At 30.3% G+C, this 23,178-nt stretch overlaps 3 protein-coding genes and 2 long non-coding RNA genes across 28 annotated transcripts in view; 3 read left to right on the top strand and 2 right to left on the bottom strand.

Annotated features, from left to right (window-relative positions):
• The window catches only part of LOC100867381 (Cbl-associated protein), a 107,486-nt gene extending 104,424 nt beyond the window's left edge, over positions 1 to 3,062 (top strand). For all 23 annotated transcript variants that reach the window (XM_086911395.1, XM_086911387.1, XM_086911390.1 and 20 more), the window contains one exon: positions 132 to 3,062. In XM_086911395.1, the coding sequence (XP_086767521.1) occupies positions 132 to 300 (169 nt within the window). In that variant the 3' untranslated portion in view covers positions 301 to 3,062. The remainder of the gene's footprint in view (positions 1 to 131) is intronic.
• Positions 1,046 to 15,568, bottom strand: LOC100867500 (A disintegrin and metalloproteinase with thrombospondin motifs 3). Its single transcript, XM_003697842.4, has 15 exons — positions 12,891 to 15,568; positions 11,995 to 12,264; positions 11,799 to 11,923; positions 11,627 to 11,719; positions 11,254 to 11,489; positions 10,272 to 10,424; positions 10,085 to 10,198; positions 9,784 to 9,916; positions 9,543 to 9,712; positions 9,145 to 9,448; positions 5,418 to 5,550; positions 4,637 to 4,902; positions 4,262 to 4,527; positions 3,817 to 4,072; positions 1,046 to 3,482 (listed from the first exon to the last, which is right to left on the bottom strand). Exons 1-15 carry the CDS (start codon positions 13,414 to 13,416, stop codon positions 3,168 to 3,170), a joined length of 3,360 nt encoding a protein of 1,119 aa, XP_003697890.3. The 5' UTR covers positions 13,417 to 15,568; the 3' UTR covers positions 1,046 to 3,167.
• LOC116415152 (uncharacterized) lies at positions 3,933 to 5,702 on the top strand. The gene is made up of 3 exons (XR_004225717.2): positions 3,933 to 4,074; positions 4,358 to 4,584; positions 5,100 to 5,702. It is a non-coding gene; the product is annotated as an uncharacterized LOC116415152 (long non-coding RNA).
• A 910-nt stretch (positions 15,569 to 16,478) lies between the features above and the next one.
• LOC100867259 (uncharacterized) lies at positions 16,479 to 20,550 on the bottom strand. 2 transcript variants are annotated; one of them, XM_003697840.4, is made up of 4 exons: positions 20,322 to 20,550; positions 19,250 to 19,659; positions 18,040 to 18,206; positions 16,479 to 17,295 (listed from the first exon to the last, which is right to left on the bottom strand). In XM_003697840.4, the coding sequence occupies exons 2-4, from the start codon at positions 19,314 to 19,316 to the stop codon at positions 17,026 to 17,028; spliced, it is 504 nt and encodes a 167-aa protein (XP_003697888.1). In that variant the 5' UTR covers positions 19,317 to 19,659; positions 20,322 to 20,550; the 3' UTR covers positions 16,479 to 17,025. The 2 variants fall into 2 exon arrangements, with proteins under 2 accessions (XP_003697888.1, XP_086767504.1); XM_086911378.1 differs by having other exon boundaries at positions 19,372 to 19,659.
• On the top strand, positions 20,540 to 21,214 carry LOC147657094 (uncharacterized). Its single transcript, XR_015293088.1, has 2 exons — positions 20,540 to 20,736; positions 20,816 to 21,214. It is a non-coding gene; the product is annotated as an uncharacterized LOC147657094 (long non-coding RNA).
• Positions 21,215 to 23,178: the final 1,964 nt, after the last annotated feature.

The following is a 23,178-nucleotide window of genomic DNA, read 5'->3' as shown; positions in this document are numbered from 1 at the left end:
TGTTTATTAACTTTAAATGATAATTTCTTCATTTTTTTTTTTCAATTCTTTTATTTTCATGTATTCACCGATCATTTCTTAATCATCGTTTGATAGTAAATTGATATTGATTAACTGTTTAATTTTTTCAGATATCGAGCTCTCTACAATTATAGACCACAAAACGAAGATGAACTTGAACTGAAAGAAGGCGACACGGTATACGTAATGGAGAAATGCGACGACGGTTGGTACGTTGGTTCCAGTCAAAGGACCGGCTACTTTGGTACTTTCCCCGGCAATTACGTGGAACGATTGTGAAAAATGACAACGAGCTGTATCGAGCCACGATTTACGTTTTACCAAAGCACTAAAAATTCGAATCGTTAAAATAGATAATTTTTAATCGATCGATGATAAGGATCAACGAGATATGTGTCTCATTACAGTCTTCCTATTCGTAAATTTCAACGATAATAAAAAAAAAAAAAAAAGAATGATACCTAAAAATGAAAAAAAAAAAAAAAAAAAAAAACGAAAAACGAAAATACAATCATATAGATACTTTTAGTAATATTGCAAACACATGAGAAACTCATCGAAACGAACCTTATCGTTGAAGATTCACCAAAAAAAAAAAAAAAAAAACGAAACTTAACGTTAGGGATTTCATAACGTGTATGTAGTGTATAATAATGTTTTAGTAATTTATTATACGACGAGAACGACGTGCGTCAGGCGGACGTTGCGAGGCATCGGAATAAAAAAAAAAACGAACGCGACAGGAAATACGTTTTGTTCGTATAAATGGAAACGATTAATATATAGAGATAATGTGAATTTTTACACATGCAGAATCATCGACAGAATAACGAAACAAAAAAGTTTCCGTTGAGCCTATTTCCGTGTAATCGTAAAACGGAACCCTATCGAGAGGACTATCTCTGGTTTCACCAGCAACGAACGAAGTTATTCGTGTTTTATCGATCAAGTGGCAATCGTGAATTTCATCCATTTGTGGACAGAAATTCGAATTGGGTAAAATTTACATTAAACCGAAAGTTTCTTTTGAACCCCTTTTGCTATGCTTTCGGTTATACGCCATTTTCAGTAACACGTGCACGAACAAGACCATTAATCGATAAGCAAGGAATCTGCTTAACCTGTTAACGGTGTTAAAAATACGAAGTTATCTATTTATCATTATTTAGTGAAATTGCAAATTGTTTGCACCGTACATGTTAAACTTTTCAAACAAACCAAAGAATCATTTCGAGTAATTTAATCTCGAAAATTTTACGATCTAACTTTTAAACGAGAAGTTTGCCTTGTTTAAACGACCTATTCGCGTACGAGAAACGTATATTAACGTAATTTCGTGAAGATTGTTCCAGATCGTGAGATTTTTTAGTAAAGAGTTGGTAATTCGAGACGAGAGTTGATTTCAATTCGCGGAGAAGACGTTTTCTTCTGTGTTTGTAGATAAATCAGCCGTGTTATTGTTATATTCGTGAGTATTCAAGAATAAGCGATTTACAATTATATAATTAAAAGTTTGCCTTCCCAAATTAATATTTTTGTAAACATTATTTGTATCCAGAGTTATATATATATATACATATATAAATGAATTATATAATATGTATAGAAGATATATCTATATACATACGTATACATAGTTACAATATTATATAATAATGAATTGTAATAAGTAATCAACGGCATAATTAATCGCGCACGTGTTAAGATGCACCCATGTAAATTTCACGAAGAAATAACAAAGAAACGAATCGTATTAAACTATATATCATTAATTAATCGTAACTAAAAGGATTTTCGCCGATGTCACACCGAGTATAAGATTCAACGACGATTTTCAAAGACGTTTCGCCATGACGTTACAGTTTACATTAAGTCTAGATATAAAAAAAAAGATATGGAAAGAAATGCGAATAAGAATCCAGTTGGAAAAACAGACAATACTTATTACTATTGTAACTCAGTAGAACGAGATGAGATAACCGAGCATGTAGTGAGGGCATTAATCCAACCAGTTGCGACTAATGATCGTTTCAGTTGATATATCATTGTTCAAGGGTCGATATAACAGGATTATAGATGCAAATCGAGTTAATTTTTAATTATTTTTTAAAAATATTTTTTATTCTTTTAGAGAAAGAAATTAAATCTTTTAAATTAATAGACATCGAAATATTTTATCGTTTTTGTTTATTAATTAAATAATTCGATACATAAAATTATACAAAATATTTTAGCCTATATACATCGTATATATATATAAAATTTGATATTTTTTAAACATTTTATTTGCGTCTATAAATCTGGAGCACCCTATACATATATTTACGTACATATCTTTTGTTATGAACATATCTTCGCTGATCTTTAACAGCTATAATCTCAGGCGTGAATTGGAGAAAGCGGAAGTCGAAAGATATAACATAGGGCAGTACATGAAAGAAAATGAAAATTTCTTCGATCGAATCGAATCTTCCGATTTCTCTACTACTCGTAAAAAACGAGTTGTAGAAGCTTCTTTAACGATTTGGAAGAGAATATGATAATATGGAATATCATGTGCAACGTATATTTTATTATTGCAGCTTTATTATTATTAAATATTATTAATTTAAAAAAATAAAAATACTCAAATAATATATTTAATTATGATTAAGTTGAATATAATATATTTTTATTGAAATTTTAATTTTGATTATATATGTATATATAAAAAATAATTGAAAATTATTTTAAATATCAATAAATTATTAATATATATATACATTGAAGAATATAAGAATGGGATTGTATAATTTTTAATATTCGTCAAACGAATGAATTATGGTATATATATAAAATTGGCAACAAATCGAGTTATCTGCAAAGTTCCATATTACCATTTTATCTTCGATATTTATTATAAAGTGTTTGATCATCCCGATTTTTTTTTTTTTTTTTTTTTGATTTGGATTTATTTTGTTAGATTTTTAATTCGCACTAATGATAATGTCACTGTGTATTGTATACTCGAAATTTAAATAAATCTTAGTCTGTTACCATAATCTTTCATCTCAATATCTGAAATAATTTAAATGCTAAAATAAATTCTATTTTAAATTTATCGCAAACAATAAATATATTTATTAAAAACAAATTTTAAATTTGATTCAAGTTTGCAACATGCGGTGTTCCCGATCGAAAGAATTGGACGAATCGAAATTTTCGTTTTTTTCGCAAGAACGGCAACACCTTTTTCTAAAAGCAGCCACGCTGCAGTATCGTTTCAAACTCGGTATGGAGCAGAATCGATTCTTGTCTCCGAGGCAACGAGATGGAAATTCGATAGCTCTTGTCACGTGACCGGTGCAAGAACGGATTTCCGTTTTTACGGTCGGACCGTCGCAATTGTAAAACGATTCGTTCTCTGGAGGAATGCATCTGGCTATTCTCGACTGTATACCTTTCCCATTTTTCTTCGAGCACTGGAAAAGAAAAAAAACGCGAATGTATTAATCTGGAATTATAAATTTCGAAATTAAAATATCATTTCAATATCGAGATAATTTAAAATTAAAATATTATCCTTTGTGAATGATACTAATATTATCTATGATGTTACAGGAATTAAGGAGAAATGGGCAAACTTCACATCTTCATAACTAACCAACTTCACAACTATTACTCGTTTCTACTTGTTGGTTATGAAGATCCCTGTACTATAATATTATATCTATGATATTACGTATCATATATCGTTCACATGACAAATTATCATTCATTTTTTTAATTTTATGTATTTTCAGAAGATAAAATTACCGAGGACCAGTCTGTAAAAATCCAACGTCCAGGGCAAGGAATCCTGTTGCATTCTCTGGTACTCGTAGGCATAGGACTCGATTGACATATGGATGATTGTACCATCGTTCTGTACACCTCTATCTCGTTATTCCTATTCATCTCTGTTCCATTGAAACCCGAATGAATGCAATAGAGCTGTCGTAATTGTACGCCAAATTTTCCACATGTAGTTGAACATGCTTCCCATGGACCTGGTATCCATTTGAAGGTACAACTGTGAGTAGAAAACAAATTATATTTATTCCATTTTATTTTTTAAAAAAATTATTTTATTTCTTTTGTAATTATCTCTTTTAATTAAGATAATAATTAAGAGATTAGATTACTATCAAACCAAGTGAAACCACAAGTTGCAGATTTTTGTTATTATTGTTAGTTTCAGTATTTTTAGTAAAATAGATACCTAAAGACGTTGCATTTCTCTATCTCTTGACTCGGTTTCATTGTCAGCGGGCATTTTCTTCGCGACACTATTCTCCCTGTTTTCTCATCCTTGCAGACTATCATTTTCTGACGGGTTCCACCACCGCAACTGGCCGAACAAAAGCTCCAACCACCGAACAGCCATACATATCTATCCTTAGCGCTCCTTTCATCGCGATTTAAGAAATAACTCAAGGAAACCGTAGTCGAGATTCCTTGCTGTATCGTATTCTTTGCTACCATAAGCTGTAGAAAATTTATCATTTTTGAAATATGGAGAATTGGCGCAGAATTGAAAATATGGTATGTTGCAATTTAACAAAATTCTTAAGTTATATTTTACCAATTTTCATACCAAAATGACGACATCTTCGAACGTAGTACCATTTGCCTCTATGGAATACGTGTTATTACCACGCTTCTGAACTCGAAAGGCAGCACCTTGAACGATCGTTATATCTCGCTTTCGAGAAGCTAAATTCTCTTGAACGTTTCGTCTTCTCCTACCATCGCCTATCACGATTGTTAGGTTATCTCTGTGGAAGTGCGGAGTCCCAGTTATTGTGACGTTCATGCACAAATTGTGCGCCTCCCGTGGTATTATAGCGACGCGTGTTACTTCTACAAAATTTATAAATATAATATTTATTTAAATTAAAATTGATAAGCAATTATTTTATTAAAAAAATAATTGAAACATAAAATTAATTTAGACTCAACGTAGTATAATATTTTCTAAGGCTTTTATGCAAAATTAAATATTAATTTTATTAAGTTAATAATTTAAATCAATATTAATGAATTTTTAAATTTTCCAGGTCTAACAATTCTGACAATTCAAATATTTCAAAGAGAGATGCCGTAGATTAAATTCTTCAATTACCAACCACGTCGTTCATCGCATAGTTTCTCGATAGTAATTGAAAGTTTTTGCTGTTTTACTTCCTCTCTCTTCTTCTACGTCATAAAACTTGGAGAAAATCGAAGAGGGTTTCGTGTAACACGAATTAACAACTAATCGCTCCATCTTCGTAATTTCTATACCTTTAAACTAATTTGGAACGAGCCTTTTAAATATCCGATCTTGAGGGAAAGTTCATCGATATTTTTAAGAAATCAATTTTAACTGGACTGACCTCGTCGAAGCTTCCGATGGAATTTGGTGATGACATTTTCGCAACTCGAATTATCACCATCGCATACACCGCAGATATCGAACACTTTTTTCGATCCTAAAACGTGATCGCATCCCATTTCATGGCACTCACCCTGAAGAAAGAAATATTTTATTAAATAATCATAAATACAGTTAATCATATAATAGAACGATTCTATTAGTGTGGTAGATCTTAGATTATAATATATGTATGATAAATATGTATTAAGAAAAGAAAATAACAATGTTAATTAAATAATGTTAATCGGAATCGTTTAGTTGAAGCACAGACAAAGATAATAGATAATCAGAAAAGGACAGAAATAGGATAAAAATATTGAAATCAGCGCCATCTCCAGAGTGCCGCAAATGAAACACATAGTTAGCGTAAGAATTGACTGTTAATGCCATCTCTTGAGAATTGAAGACAACTTCTTTAAAGATAGTAGGTAAAGTAGAATAAAAATTGAGTGTTAGTACCATCTCTTAGAAGTCAAAGATATCTCTTTGAAGATGAAATACAGTAAGAATTGACGCCCAATGCCATCTCTTGAGTATAAAAATTATTTATTTTTTAAAAACAATCAAAAGATGGCACTAACACTCAATTTTTATTCTACTTTACCTACTATCTTTAAAGAAGTTGTCTTCAATTCTCAAGAGATGGCATTAACAGTCAATTCTTACGCTAACTATGTGTTTCATTTGCGGCACTCTGGAGATGGCGCTGATTTCAATATTTTTATCCTATTTCTGTCCTTTTCTGATATTTTTATCCTATTTCTGTCCATCTTTTATTCTTTTCTCTCTTTGTCTATACTTGGCTATATATATGATATATATGTGTGTGTATAATGACAGTACAAATGATAATGGTCCCGATACTTGGCAAACTATTGTCTTTTTTATCTAATCTATTAACAATTAACAATTAACAATAATATATGTATTATTTAATCAAATTTGTACATATTGTAAATATATTTCATGTATAAATTAATTTTTATATATATTTTTCCTATGAATTATATTTTTATACTTTTATGTTGCCTATATATTTTATGCTTTTATATTTTGTAATATATTTTATATGTATTATTTTGTATTTTTATACAATATTATATATTATATATACTTTTCATTTTAATTTTAACATATTATTATTGTAATAATATTAATATTAATATATTTTTATATATTTTACATCTTTTTCTTTTCATTTTTTCTTTTTGACAATTTTCCTGACAATTCTGCGAGTTAAAGGGATAAATTTGTAAAAGGTGAGTATAAAACAGCTAAAAATATCAAATTTCATAATTAGTATTAAGTAAAATGATGAAAAAAATGACTTATTTCTGCAAATATAGTAGTTAAAAAAGGTAAGTATGAAGAAAGGTAAGTATGAGAAAAGGTAAGTATGAAAAAAAGGTAAGTATAAAAGAAAAATAAATTTCAAGAAAAATTTCGAATATGAATTAGTTTTTAAAAAGTCGAAAAATTTGAAGAATTTCGGCAGTCCTTAGAAATGACGTCAAATTCCTAGAATATCGGCAGTTCTTCGAAATGACGTCAAATTCCTAGAATATCGGCAGTTCTTCGAAATGACGTCAAATTCCTAGAATTTCGGCAGTTCTGAGAAATGACGTCAAATTCTTGGAATCATCGAGATTCTCGAATGAAAAAAAGTTTTGGCCAATTGTGCGATTTTGTATTAGGAGAACATAAGTTGATAGGAGGTCGCTCGAGAAATTTTTCTTGGAAATGACGTCAAATTCCTAGAATTTCGGCAGTTCTTCGAAATGACGTCAAATTCCTAGAATTTCGGCAGTCCATGGAAGCGACGTCAAATTCCTAGAATTTCGGCAGTTCTGAGAAATGACGTCAAATTCTTGGAATCATCGAGATTCTCGAATGAAGAAAAGTTTTGGCCAATTGTGCGATTTTGTATTAGGAGAACATAAGTTGATAGGAGGTCGTTCGAGAAATTTTTCTTGGAAATGACGTCAAATTCCTAGAATTTCGGCAGTTCTTCGAAATGACGTCGAATTCTCGGAATTTCCGAAGTTCTTAGAAGTGACGTCAAATTCTTGGAATTATGGCTTGCCTATGATCATCGCTTCGAAGAATACAATTTTAACAAAAGTTTTATACAAGTATTTGACATGTTTTGCGCATTTTACTTACCTCATATACTTACCTTATATACTTACCTTTCACCAGTTTCCATTTTTTTATGTTTTTTAATCGTTTTTTCAACAGTTTCCTTAATTCTAAAGGTATTTATATTTCATATACTTACCTGTTAACTCCTCCACACTTTATCTTGAATATTTCATTTATTTTTAATAATATTGAAAAATGTTTTGAATAAAAATTGAATGGTTTTAAAAGGGGTACATTATCATGTTATTAATTTTTCTGTATAAGGAAGCATAAAAAAGTTGTAAAGATCAACTTTATTTTTTTATATGGAACTATATATTTTTTAATCCACTAATAGATGCATTATTGTATTCTCTATAAAAAAGTATTAAGCTATAAAAATCTAAAATGTATTATTTTAAGAGATAATTAGATATAATTAAATTTCTCCTAAAATAATATTTTTTATTGCAAATTATTACAATAGTTTTTTTGCAGAGAATAACTGCTGCATTTATTATGCAATAGATTAAAAAATATATGATTTTATTTAAGAAAAATAATTGATCTTCATATCAACTCTATATATATATATATATATCTAACAAAGAATTAAGAACGTCAGATTCTTAATATTATCCAATTTTTATTTAAAAGAATTTTTTAATATTATTAAAAACAAATAAAATAGTATTAATTTCGAGTATATACTCATATATTTAATCAATTTACAATTCTAGATTGAAATGCACGTTATACAAAATTAAAAGATAAAAATTTTAAGTTAAAAAATTGTTAATTCAAATTCAAGTTTTTTAAAATGTTATAATTTTGGAAGGAAATATCATAGAGTAGTCATTTTGAGCTTATTTCAAAGAGTAAAGCCTCTACTTTGAAATATTTGAATTGAATTTTTGTTTTGATAACTCTTTTACATTGAAAAACAAAATTCAGAAAAAAGGATGATTTTTTCCTTAAAAATTTCGCAAATTAAATTGTTTCTACTTCAATAAATTTTCTACACATTTTATTTTACAATAACCTTTTAAAGGAAAGTCTCCTCTTTAAAACAAGCCCTGAAAAATTAGAGTACAATTTCTTTCTCATCTACCGTACTCATTTTTTATTCAATACTTGATAAAACAGTAAAAAAGATATCGTATATCGACTTTTAAGGGATTATTTTAAAGGAGACTTTCTTCTAGATGCTCGTTGCAAAATAAATCACGTATAAAAATTATTAAGATCCACACAAGATGTAAAATTTTTAACGAAGAAAACCATCCTTTCATTCTTATATAAAATATAAGCTCCGTATATAAAATATAAAAAGATCATTGAAGAAAATTCAATTCAAATGCGCAAAAATAAAAGCTTTACCCTTTAGAATGCTTTACCCTTTCATCGCTCTATCACATTTCCATCCAAAGTTACAGCAGTTCAAAGAATAGAAGAAAATACTTTTAATAAATCTTCTAATTTTGTCCATGAAAAAGAAAAAAAGAAATGATAAAACTTAAAAATAGAAAAGCTGTTGAAAAAATATTAAAAACGTCAAATCTTACCTGTATACATATATCCGTCGATCCGTAAGAGCATGGGGTACCATCGATCAAGTGCTTCCTCGTGTAAAATATCTCGTCCGTCTCTTTACTCCTGCAGACCAATCGACATTTCAGGTTCTCCTGATTGGAGGCGTGAGGTAGCCAGGTTACGTCGCTAGTGGAATCGAATCTCTCGAGATACAGAATATTGGCCAATTTGGTGCACTGTTGAGCTCTGAGATCGATCGAGGTTGAACACATTGGCAAATCGCATACCCTGCAATCGTCGCTGGGGCCTGAACAGTATTTTCCACCGTAGGCTGGCCTTTGAAGAAAAAGAAAATCGATAGAGATCAAAGATAAAAATTATTTAGTTTAAGGAAAAAAAAAAAATGAAAAGAATCGTTCGAAACGCTAACAAAGGCTTGTTGCACTTTCGCGTTCGACACTGTACTCCTACTCCACAGGTTCTCGAACACTTGCTCCAGAAAGTCCATCCACTCCAACCACCGTTTCTAGGTTTATTCAATATCACGCCAAAATCGAAGTTTTTTCTATTCGTTGATACGCATCGACCCTTTATGCACCACTAAAATAACATGTAACTCGTTATTCTTAACATTTGTAATTGACATTCAATAATTAATATTAAAAATTTACCTTCGAGGTTCCACACAACGTGCCTTCCAACGGCGGTCCCTTCTTTGTCTTGCACGATTCGGAAATATTGGTGTTGCCACACCATAAACGGGAGCATGGTTCCTCGATGTCAAAAGTTTTGCAATGCTCGTAACTTTTCATTCAAGAATACAAATTCGAGTGATAAACTTCATGCAAATGATATGAAATTTAAAAGTAAGTAAAATTAAAAAAGATCTCTGAATATCAAATTGAGGATAATAAAATATATCATTATTTATATACAATACGTGTAGTTCGTGCACATACGCGACTGACTCACCCCTCGCCAAATTCCATGCGACATTGCTCGTCCATGGTGAACGTCTCCCGAACGGTTGTTCTCAATTGGCCTAGGTTATCGTGTCTCGGTTTGTTCAGCAAACAGGACCACCGTCTGCAAATATCTATTTTAAGATTGTATAATTCTAAAAAGGATATATTCCAGAGTAAAATAACCATCGACTTACCTCACTCTTCGATGGAATTCCTTTTTGGAACAGGCGGACCAATAAAAGTGATGAAACGTGGCCGCGACCATGGGTGCCATCACGCTTCCTCGAGATCCCTCTTCCTTGCAAGCGTTTCCGGTCATCTCGTCCCCGTCGTGAGTCAAGCCTAGACTATGGTAAACACGTTTGTACGTTAAAGAGGAAAAAGAAACAGTTAAATGTTAAAATGATAAAACACAGATATGTGATTTTTTAAGATACAAATAGGAAGATACTTGTAGAGTAATCAGAATAATATTTGTGCAAAAAGGAGAAATATTATGGAAATGATTCATTTTGATAACAGTGTTAGCCTTGTAACGAGGAAAACCAAACCGAAAGAATAAATTTCTAACAAAAATATGGTAAAGTATGTAGAAATGTAGGTAGAAATGTAGATCGGCAATCGATGTAATCATTATGTAATTACAGGTTCAGATACAATGGTTCAAACTTGTCCGAATTTTTACATTAAAAATTACAAAATTGCCGTTTCGTTTGAACGACAATAATTTTGGAATCTGCATCGTGTCGAATGAAAATACATTTTAGAGAACAATATTCTGCGCTTCCAACAACTTCTAATCTAATTCGAGGAAGCTACTATTTTGAAAATTATAGTCGTTTAATTAAAAATTACTCTTTCTCATACAATGATATTTTGAAATCGAAAATCGAATCATGCCGAATGTGAAGACGTTTTAAAATGCAACATTCTGTGTTTCTAATGGTGTGTTGTTCATTTTCTGAAAATTTGGAATTATAATAGTTTTAATTTTGAGTTTATTATCGTAAAATTTTTAATTGAATTAAATTAAATGAATTAATGACTCATTTATTTTTGAAATCAGCATCAACTTTTAATACGAAAGAGTCTGGATAAGCAGATGAAAACACGTAAAATATTAAAAGGAATTAGGGTTTCAGCATGAAAAATATTGCATAATAATACAATACTTACATGTGTGCCACCTCATGAGCTATGATGAAAGCACTAGTCAAACCCTCGTCTCGATTCAAGGCGCACGATCTGGAGGGGTCGCATACCCCCGACACAGGTGCGTATCCGGAAGGACCTCCTATATCTAACCGTGTCAGCCATACTGCAACGTCATGATTTACATCTGCCGAGGATAGCATTTTTCTATTCCATTTATTTACGTTTTCGAGAGAACGTCTGGCGTCGCCACGGCGAACCTACATTAAAATTTATAAGTTATTGCACTATTTACGCTTTCACAATTTTCATATTCTACTTTAATCTTGTTGGGCTTCCCTTCGTAACTTGGGTTGCCCAAATGAATTGATTGAAAGATAAATTTTCCTTCGTTTACCATTCCATCTCTTTTCTCCGCGTATAAAATCATTCGCACGATCACAAGAACCATGTTCGAATCGAGTGACGGGTCCATATAAATCGCGCTGACCTGGAATTCAAATATAACTCTAATCGAACGTGCCTGATCTATATTTTATAAGTTAATATCAATCGATAAAATTACTTACGATGTTCAAAAGTGCCAAGATATATTGTTGTACTCGAATTCCGTGAAAATCGATCACAGAATAATCTGCAGCTATTCCAAGCTCCAACCATCGTGGCGGCGATTCTTTACTGCCTTGTTTTCTTCCTGGAAATATATCCATCGATTCATATTTCCATCGAATAAATAATTTTTATTGAAAAATATTTTTAGCTTACTCGATATTTTATTTCTTTGCCATTTGGGTCCAGAAAAATGTCCAATCTCCTCAGAATTTACGTCAATCGGTAATTCTTCCACACTCGTATCGTTATACTCTGCAGATATTTCTTCTTTCTCATCGTATAGAATTAATTTCTCAGCTTCTGGATACTCCACGTCAAATATGTCACCGGAAAGATTGTAAAATGTCTGAACATCGTGATTCAACGATTCCCGTCTTCTTCGCTTCGATTTTTTATCTTTTCTCTTTAACTTCTTCGATTTCTCTGTAAAATATAAAATAATTTCATAATTTTAAAAATTTACATTTTAATCTTTAGTAAAAGTGATTTAACACTTAAAATTTTGTTTCGTTTTAAAACCTGCGTCCCAAATGGATGTTCGGATAATAAGTAATTAATTTATAAACTAAAAGTTGTGTCTCAAATTTTCCTGCATGTATATACGATAAATTCCGATACAACTTGACTCGTACGGCTCACAAAGTTGTATCCGCGTGAACGTGTTACGTAATTCAATTGCAATCAATTTTCCACGTTGTAAATAATTGATGAAACTAGAATTCGTTCCCGTGTTAAACACAATTTTCACGAAGATTACTTTTACTTATCAAATATAATAAATTCCATTATCTTTTTTAACGCTTTTTTTTTTTTTTTTACTAAATATAAATCTTCGGTCTATTTCTAAATACATTAAAAGGACAAAAAATTTCCAATCAATAATTTCAATCGACTTGTTTCTCAATCGACGAGCCAATTGATCCGCGGATCGATCTAATTTCTATTAATAAATACTCTACTCGGATATTCATGCAGAAAGTTTCGAACTACACGAATTATTATTTAAATCCATCTCTGATGATAAATAATGCAATCATTATTATCAATACCTGCAACAACAACATCGTCACCCAAATTTTTTCTCGTCGACCACCACGACTTAACCTGCCTCGACTGGAACATAACGTGTTCACCGTTCGTCAATGGTTGCACGAAGAACGATCTCTGACCGGTCAGCATCATCGCGTACACCTCCTCCTCGCAGATAGTGACCACGACGAAGGAATTCTCGTCGCCTTCCAAACTTCCCCGTCGTAGATCGCATCTCGCCTTTTCGTGATCCTCCAACCTCCTTTTCCCACGTTTCACCCAATCCACGGTGAAATTTGTGGAGAAGAGGAAACGATCGTTGACCACGGTCCTCAGTGTCCAGTTGCTGATCTCGAGGAGCATCGGTTCCAAACTTTCTCGAGTCGATCTCCTTCCTCTCCCGTTCTCGTTCGAGATCACTCGAGGATGAACGATCTCGTATTCCTGCAAATTGTGCAGAAACTCCCCCATTCTCGATTTCGTCGCTATCGTGCCGAGCAACAACCACGTGGTGAGCAGAAAACTCGGAAGTTTCGATTGCGTCATGACGTTTCCTTTCCTGCGAGAATTCAATCGGATTTTCCGGTCGCTCGAAACCCGAGGAGCATGCTTCTATTCTCTGTACTGCGGATATAGTTACGTCGTGACGAGAAGATCGAAGAAGTCGATGATATTCTCATTTTGTCTCTTCGATTCGCGTACGCTGCTTTCCACCGTGGCGAGAAGCGGGCGTTGAGGTTATGTTGATTTTCTTGCAACTGGACATTTTTCTGGACATTTCTCTTTTCTTTTTCAACTAAGTTTGAGTAGACGGAACTATTGTGAATCATTGGTATCACTTTGATCAATATCAACGAGTAGATCGCTTGATACAAGTTTAAGAAAGAATTGAATTCTACGATTCTTGCGTTTAAACTGTTGCAATAATTAGCAGAGAGCGATGCTGCACTGTTCCACAAACTTCACGAAAAGGGTTTTGCAATGGTGGATATGATTCCCGTGTTTGAATTCAATGTCGCAAATCAATGGACACAAATTTAGAAGAACGAAACAGGATACGAAAATATCACTTTACACAACTTTTTACAATACGAGAGAGAGTAATTCTTCGACGAAACTCTAGCAAGCTCGAACTTTCGTTTGCGTATCACGAAAAACTAGCGACAATTAACAATTCACCGCGAATCAGTAACTGAATCGCGAGCGTGGTCGAAAGTAGAGCGAGCGATAATAGCGATCGCGACAATCGTACGCCTTTCCTCGTGATTTTTATCACTCGCGAAAATTTAACTTTCCGATTCGTAGATTTACGAAATCGTCTATATTATCTGTGGTGTGGTAAAAATTTAGATAAGAGAACGAAGAATAGTTCGTCTAACTTCTGATGTGAATGTTAAGAAACAAGATTCGCGATGTAAATGCTAATCATCTCGAAGATTTCTCACACGTGAAAATTCCAATTTACACTTTACGAATTACAATTTTTCCGTCTCGAAACGATATGTGTTGATGGTAATCGTTAAAAATGGTTTAGAATGAAAATGTAATGAGAAGAAAGAAATTTTGTACCGCGACAATTGCCTCTTCGCGTGAAAATTCGAATCCAACTTATGATTTTTTCCTTTCGAAATAGTGCGCCACGTGATAAAAATGACATCGTGCGACTAACGGTAATTACACGGAACACGCGAAAATTCAAGCTCACATTGCACAATTTCTCTAAACGACACGTGTTGTTCTCTTCGTAAGTATAAAAGTAAAATGAAACAGTTCTCGTGTTATATTTTGTCTCGATACGTGTACGGCGTATGTAAACACGAAGGAAGGAGAGTTATGCTAACACCGATTACACAGGCTTGTAAACACATGAAAATTCACACTCGACTAACAAATTTCTCTGTCTCGAAACAGCGTGGAATAATTCTTATATCACATTTGTCTCGATACATGTACAATGGTGCGAACACGAAGAATTATGATACGATTGTACAGCTCTGAACACGGGAAAATTCAAGCTTACATTCGACTTGAAGATTTCTTCGCCTAGAAACGGCGCGTGTTATTCCTGTTCACGTGGTAAAAGTGACGCGAAATGGAATGATTCTCGTGTTATATTTTGCCTCGTCGAATGCGGCGATGCGAACACGAAGGAACAAGAGTCGTGGTGCAACTGGCGGCCACATGGAGTGGATGGAGGAACGAAACGCGCGCGAGCAAATTGTGTGTAAGAGTAAGCGCGAAAACGCGTGGCTGGAAAAAGCAGCAAACTTCTCCCGCCCACTGAAGTTCTAATAATGGCAGCTTTATGTGCAATCACCGGAGAAACGGAGGATGCCGACGAAACGCATTGTTCGACCCCGAGAAGCGAGGTTTAACAAGGGCCAAGAGGATTTCGTGCTCGAGCCGCCCCACCAGAATTCCTCGTTTCCCTTGAACCGTATTCACTAGAATACGCAATGGATCTAATCAAAGGGAATTAAATCTGTTCCGGTCATTTCTTTCTTCTGATGGAGATAGAGAAGAGATAATTTATTTATCCGCGTCACTGCATTTTTCCTTTTTTTTTTTTTCTAAAGATTTCTATTAACTTGAAAATTAAAATCTGAACAAAATTTTGATTTTTAATATTAGTACAAGCTTAAGTCTTGCGATCGTGTAATAATAATAATAGTGATATTAATATAATATAATTATTTGATTTGTCTTCTTGGCTTGCTTTTACTTTCTCTCTTTCGAGATTCGAAAATTTGAGTTTCGAATTATTTGAATTTCACTTTTTTCTCCATCGATATCAAAACCTAAAAAGTTAAAATATTTCGAAGAATTTCGAAGAATTTAATTGTGAATATTTAAAAATATATAGAATTTGTATTCCTTATATCGTTATGAACAAAATTATTTAATTAATTTAAGAATGAAGACAAAAAATGTGTTAAAGCATCACGTGTATGATAGATTAATACACGTGCTTTTTCGAAAGAAGATTATATTCGACGATGATCGTGCTGAATTCTTTCCGAGAATGATTTTATTGTCTCTTAACAAGGCAATATTATCTTATTTTCTACGAGATTCATTCCCGTGCACTATCTTAAGTTTTCATAACGATTGTTGTACATGATAAATTTTCTTTATTCAAACGTACATTTTAATATACGAGTATTCTAAAATTCATTAGAATTTTTAAATATCAAAAAAATTAAAAAAAAAATTATTTCATAAAATTAATTTAACGAATGATGTCACTCGATGCTTGAAAATTTCGTCAGAACTTTCTAGAAATCGAGAATCGTACAATGTTCATTTTAGCAAGAGTTGGATTGACGTTCAATCGAAGCCTTCTTTGGTTCTACGAACGAGATAATACGCAGATTTCCAGGATGTTGTTGGGACACGAGTTTAAGCTGAATGCTTTCATTTAGGTTGTGTGCAATTACGGTAATTGGTTACAGCTGTAAATACACTGACAACTTAAACGATGTGTTTTGGATATCTGATCCCATGTGAATAGAATGTAACTGAATTTCCCTCGTTCCCCTAAAATTTTAACATCATTGAATAAAGTATTTCATTTCTATTGGAAACCAAACAAAGATTAATCGATGAAATTAATATCAATAAAAAGTATTTATTACAAAGAACAATCAGTTAAAAAATTAAATAAATAAAATTCATAAATATTTATACAATTTATACAGTAATATTATATCATATATTCCAACATTATATAACAATTTGAAATATAATAATAAAATTGTAAATAAGAAGACACGTTCAATTTAAATAATTGAACAGTACTTCATCATACTCTATAAATTAATTATTATCATGTTATTAACAATTTTTTTAATATATTTAATATTTTTAATATTTTTCTAAAGTTTATTTAGATACATTTTAATCCATGATATAATATAATATAGCTTTATGGAATATGAAACAATCAAATTGATTTCTAATATATTTACAAAATTAAATATAATAAATATTACATTTATGCATATTACAACGTATATTACAGCGTATGTTTAAACATAAATGTCACGAAATTTTTCATTTTTATTTTATCAAAATTAAAATTCGAATGATATGTACATAATAACTAATTGATTATATTATTTACACGGATGATTGAGAATCATTTTGTTTGCAATGTCAGGACGGATGTATAATGATTGTCAATGTAATTTGCAATACTAAAGCTAGAAATAGATCGATCCAATTTATCATCAATTCATTCGCAGCACCAGTGCCAACATTGCAAAATGATTGTTCGCAACAAGTAGTGCAAGCCGACAGTTTTGTACGTTCGCCGATCACTATACATCCAGGATCGCATTTACTGGTACACTTCCTTTCCATCGACCACGTTTGAGGACTAGAGGTTGAATCTTCAGTGCTGGTGGTGTAAGAAAATCGTTTCACCTGAAAAAAAAAAATAATATGTGTTAATAAAAATGTGTAAGAAGTATTATTAATTTCTTATTCACATTATGAGTATTTAAGAAATTTAAATTTTTAAAGAATACTATATTTTAAAATATTAAAAAAAATTCTAATTTTAATTATTCTAATCATTTATGAATATTTATAAAATGAGTTTCATTTTGAATGTAAAATTTTCATGAAACTAAATTTAATCAAATATTTGTGAATCTAATTTATGACATCTGATATTTAACAAAATAATCTATATATCTGAATGTCACTGTAATATAATTCTACTGAAGAGAATATTACTTTTGAAATACTCAAATGTCAATGATCATTCTATATATATTATTTTCAATAATTATTTTTAAATTATTATTTGAAATGAATTTCATCTAGGTCTGTGTCAAAATGTCAATTAAAAATGATTTGTCAAATTTGATTTTTTCAAATTTTTATTTCTTTATCAAATAAAAAAGTAGAATTATTATGATTATTTTTACTAATTACAAAATTTAGGAATATTACAATTATGTTGCAAGGAAATTTCGTTCCTATCTTTAATAGGCTTCTGCGGATGATAAATAAGTTATCACTTCTAGTTAGCTGCCTAGTAACGTTCTGTTTGGTGTAAAAACATGCGAGAGAAATAGAATATCAAACATCTGGTGGAGAGTCCGCGTATGTTTCTGCATATAATCAACAAGCATTTGAATCGGTGTTATCATTTGTCATTACCATGCAAGTCCTTTTGTCACCAGTGCACTTGTATTCGAAAGCGCTATAATTTCCGGTAAGATTGGAACATTTCTCTCCATCTTCCATCGTTTCACACTGATAACACCATAAATCGTTCACTCGTTCCGATGCTGCATGAGTTCGATGTTCCGTAGACAATAATTGCCCTGATAATCATAATACAATTAATAGATAAATATATAGATATTAATAAAAATCCATAAAATAATTATAACAAAATAAAATGTAAGACACTATAAAATTTTTTTTCTACTTTTATTTCTCGTTTATACTTTTAATTTTCATTTTTCTTTTTTTTGTTTTTTAATATCAATAATTCGATAGATTTATTTTTTTAATGATACAATGTAAATAATCGTCAGTAATTTAGCTACAAAAAATTTGATTTTAAATATTTTTATAGTAATTTGACATATTTTTATTGTTAAATCGGATAATTACATTGTTTAAAAAATGAATCTATTGAATTACAGTATTAAAGTAAAATTAACAAAAAAAAGTAATTAAAATTAAATAAAAATCAAATTATCATGGGTATCGATCAGTTTTTATATGATTCATAGCATAAATTCTAAGGGTGTGGACATATAGAAGAACAAGCAATAAATGATAAGCGACAAAATGATAAATTAAACGATCATTGAACGATAGAAAATAAATCAAACATATAAGTCAGATTAGGTTAAATTAGATTATATTAAGTTATACAAGCAGATTATATTAGATTATATTAAGTTATAAAAGCTTATTATGTTTATAGCTTATTGCACTTCTATATGTCAATGGCCTAATACTTAAAAATAAATGCTTCAACAGGTGTAGTTTTCTGTATATATATTCGGTATCTTGATTATATATAGACAAAATTATATTCTTGAATTTCTTTAAAAAATCATATAAATAAAGCATTCATTCAAATAATCTATTTATAAATCAAATAAAATCACATACAGAACAAAATAAAAAATAAATAAATAAAATAAAAAACAAAAAAACAAAAAAAAAAAGAAAAAAAAGAAAAATAAATTTTACCAAATTCGCATTAAGATTATCCAAATTTAAAAATATGTAATTAAACCAAAGAATAAGGAAATATATATATGACTTTGCGAATTAAGTTTTTTAATAATATAAATAAATAAGAAAACAAGTAATGAGACAAAATAAGTAATCGGTACATCAAGCTTACCATCAACAATCGCGACTGAAGTGACGATCAGCAAGCACGTGACAATGGCATGTCTATTGTCAGCCATATTGATCAGCAACACCTCGTAAGAGGTTCGTAAATTAAATTGTACATTCGCGTACCTTGTGCATCCTTGTGTATCATCGCGAACGCGTTGAAATGCGACGAAAGAAGATTCGAGCGCGGTAGGCCGCCATGTTGATGTCAATAGCTGCACATGCGCATATATAGCTGTACATGCGCGTATTCGGCTGCTCTAGAAACCTCGAAACATGGAAAATCAATATCCATAGGAGCCGGAAGGTCCTGTCCGTTCAGCGGGAACGTTTGACGTCAAAGTTTTGTGCGCATCCGCGTCACATCCAGAAAACAGAAAATTTTATTGTCACGAAATCGATGATTCCATAGCACTGCAAATAAATATTACTTAAAAAAAATAGAATTTATAAATAGCCGCCATATTTGAATATCGATACATAATCGATAGTGAAACGATCGATACTTGGTAATAGTATCAATTCTACATATTCTTTATTTTATAAGAATAATAATTATTTTATTAAAATAAAATTGTTGCGATCTTTGATTGAATTGAAATTGAATTTCTTAAAGAAATTGATAACTTTTGATAATTTTTTTTTAATTTATTATCAATAGAAATTAATTGAAGAAAAGAAGATTGTAGTAAGCTGTAAAATCTCTTTCACTAAATTTTATCTGAATTGAATTGAATAAATTGAAATACATGTTCAAGCTTATATTCTTAACAAAAATTAAAATTCTATCTTTTGTTAAAATAATTTTATTGAAAAATATAAATTTATAAAAAATATGCTCTTTTTCATATTTTATCTTATTTGTATACTATAATATAATTGTATGTTATTAAAAGTTTCATTTTATAGTTATTGTAACACAGAAATTCATTAAAAATTGTAAACATAAATGTGCTTGTTATTTTCTTTACATAAAAATTCTTTACATACGAAAAAAAAATTAAATTAATATTTCCATGAAAGATAATTTCAATAAAATTGTATTAGTACACCAAAGGATATTAATCATACTTCACCTTCATTCATCATCTCAATCGAAGTATGTCAAACTTAATCGCATTTCATTTTTATTCATATCATTCTTTGAAAAAGAATTTCAATTTAATCATATAAGGTGTTAATTACATTTTATCAATTTTATTCTTTAAAATTATATTCATCCACATCGTTCAAAGCCATCCACATCATCTCTTCAATTAATATCCTTTTATTATTCATATCTTTTATTTTCCAGTAATCTCATTTATATGCTATCTCAACACACACACAAGTAAAATTCAAATTAATCGTCGAGAGGGTAACCTGATGTTTACGAAAGTAAGCAAATACCGCAAATACGACCAGCTATACGGCAGATTACTTCCAATTGGGTGCAACAAGCGTGTTCAGTTAGTGGTCGAGTTAAAACACTGTTCTCGCGGTTCCTGGCATGTAAGTAAATTATCCAGGAAATTTGTCACAGGTTAAATAAACCGAGATCTCCTACTGAACTTCATCCAACGCTATTCAGAAAATAAAAAAGAGAAGTGGAAAGTGTCTCTACGCGAGGGACGTCCACGTCTATTCCGTGCCTCTTGTTAAATGCTGGAATTGACGATTCCGCTTGGGAATACTACAAAGAAATTCAACGCTGTAATCAACATGAATTTTCGATGAAAACATATGCTTTGATTAAAGAGAAAGAGAGAAAATGAGAGCTTATTCGCGCATCTCTGAAAAAAAAAATTGTACAATTAAAATTTTAACAAAAGTGTGTACTTTATCGAAATTGCATATATGCCTATGTTTTTTGCTTTAATTATAATTAATTTGATAATTTTTAATAATAGATACTAGTAAATAAAAAGAGAAAATAGAGAACGAAATGTATCGAATTATATGATGAATTATAGAAGATAATTCAATGAAATTTTAGAAGAAGTTTTTATTATGTTTTAGAACTATGAAGTTTTAGAAGAAGTTTTTAATTATTACATTAGATTCATTTGAGATGAATTTTATTAGATAAAAATATTTTGTAATCTTTTTTTTTAACTTTTGATGAGTTTTACTTTAATTTTTTAGACATATTAATTAATTTTTTTACAAATATCTGATAAATTATTCATTTTAACTGATCTTATTGCATTATCACTGTGATAGAAAATATAATTCAATTTTACATTGCTGACATAAAATTTATTTTCAGTTAATATTAAATTTACTTATGAAAATGATAAAATGATAAAAAAGATGAATAAAAGAATTAAGAATACATTCTTTTCGTAATGTATAAATAATAAGAGAGGATTTTTTAAAACGAAAAACTGCTCAGTGCGATAAGCCAAAAGAAAAAGGGAAATTGAAACCATATATCCACAGAACCAACTTTGGCAATGAATATTTCAGTAAAGGGCACTACTATATGTTTATGGGTATTGTCGTAAATAGACTTACTTAGAGCTTAACTATGAGTTGAATTTATATTTTATGTTCTTTTGCAGATGCTCCGCATTCCACACAGAAATTTTGAAATTAATTGAATATTCGTAAATGAATATTCATAAATGAAATACCTGTCAATAGTTTTAAAAGTAATATAAACTTTTCAATATTTGCAATCATAATTTTTGTTTAATTTAAATATTTAGCGATTATCAAATAAAGAAAGAATTTTTTAAAATTAATTATTAAATTATATTTTTGAAAAAGTTCATCTAGAAATTTCTTTTTTTTATAGTAATATTTTATAAAATCACAATATAAGAAGAATTTTTCAAGTTTTGATATTTCTGATTATTCCAAGATTCTTAAAAAATACATATAGATAGAAAAGAACTGATATCGTACTTTTTCTTGTAAAAATAACTTTCTTTTGAAACCAATCTTTGGATCAATTTTCCGGTTCCGCAGACACAGTGTTACACGTAGTGCTACAACTGCAGAGTTTAATATCTTCCATCGTTACTTTTCAACTTGACTTATGTTCTAAAGAAAATTCTTCAAGGAAAAAATTTATGTTAATATATTGCAAAATGGAAATACGCATTAAGAAATAAAAATGAGAAATAAAACTGATCTCAATTAAAATTATACTTACAATTCTAATTAAATACAAAAATATACCATGAAAATGAGAATTTATTTTTCTTAGCAATATATTTATATTATATGTATATTATCTCAGAAGAATCATCCCTTAAATATTTGGAAATAATCCTCTTGGATTTCTATATTTCCTGTAATAATGGTATTAATATTTATTTATATTTCAATAAATAATATAGAAAATAATAAAATAATAATAACGTAGAAAATGGATATTTATATTCTCAATCAATGTGAAAACAAATCTTTTATGAAAGAAATTTTGGAAAATTTCCGCTAAATTATGTATTAAACATACTTTTTTATTTTCTATAAGATCTGATTATCATTTAAGAAAATTAAACTCGCTTAATTATTAAAACTTCTAAAGTGGAAAAGATACATTGAAATGTTATTCCAACATTTCTCGTTTCCCGTTCATTTTTGAACGACTGCTATTAACAATGGCGTGTGCCAATAATCAAAGCGTACGGTACTCCTTTGAACTTTTTCTCGCGTCTTTCTTTCCAGAGTAATGGCTTAAACTACTCTTGTACGCTGATTTAACGAGTGTGGATTATTTTCTTTTTCTTATTCCTGCTTCTCGTTTCACATCTGTTGAACATCGGTTCACGGTATTCGAATCGTAATTCACTTATTATTAGATTGTTGCATATGAAATGGCCGATTCAGAATCTATTGATAAAACATTCTCTTAAATAATATTCGTTGAAAATAAAACTCGAAATTGAATATAAATTAAATAATATTTCATCATTTTGTTGAACATGAATATTGAATATAGAA

This window comes from Apis florea, unplaced genomic scaffold (genome assembly GCF_048593485.1).
Source record: "Apis florea isolate Af1SG1 unplaced genomic scaffold, ASM4859348v1 contig_32_pilon, whole genome shotgun sequence".
Taxonomy (NCBI): Eukaryota; Metazoa; Arthropoda; class Insecta; order Hymenoptera; family Apidae; genus Apis; species Apis florea.
Note: the sequence above shows the minus strand (reverse complement) of the source record. Positions and strands in the feature narration are given on the sequence as shown.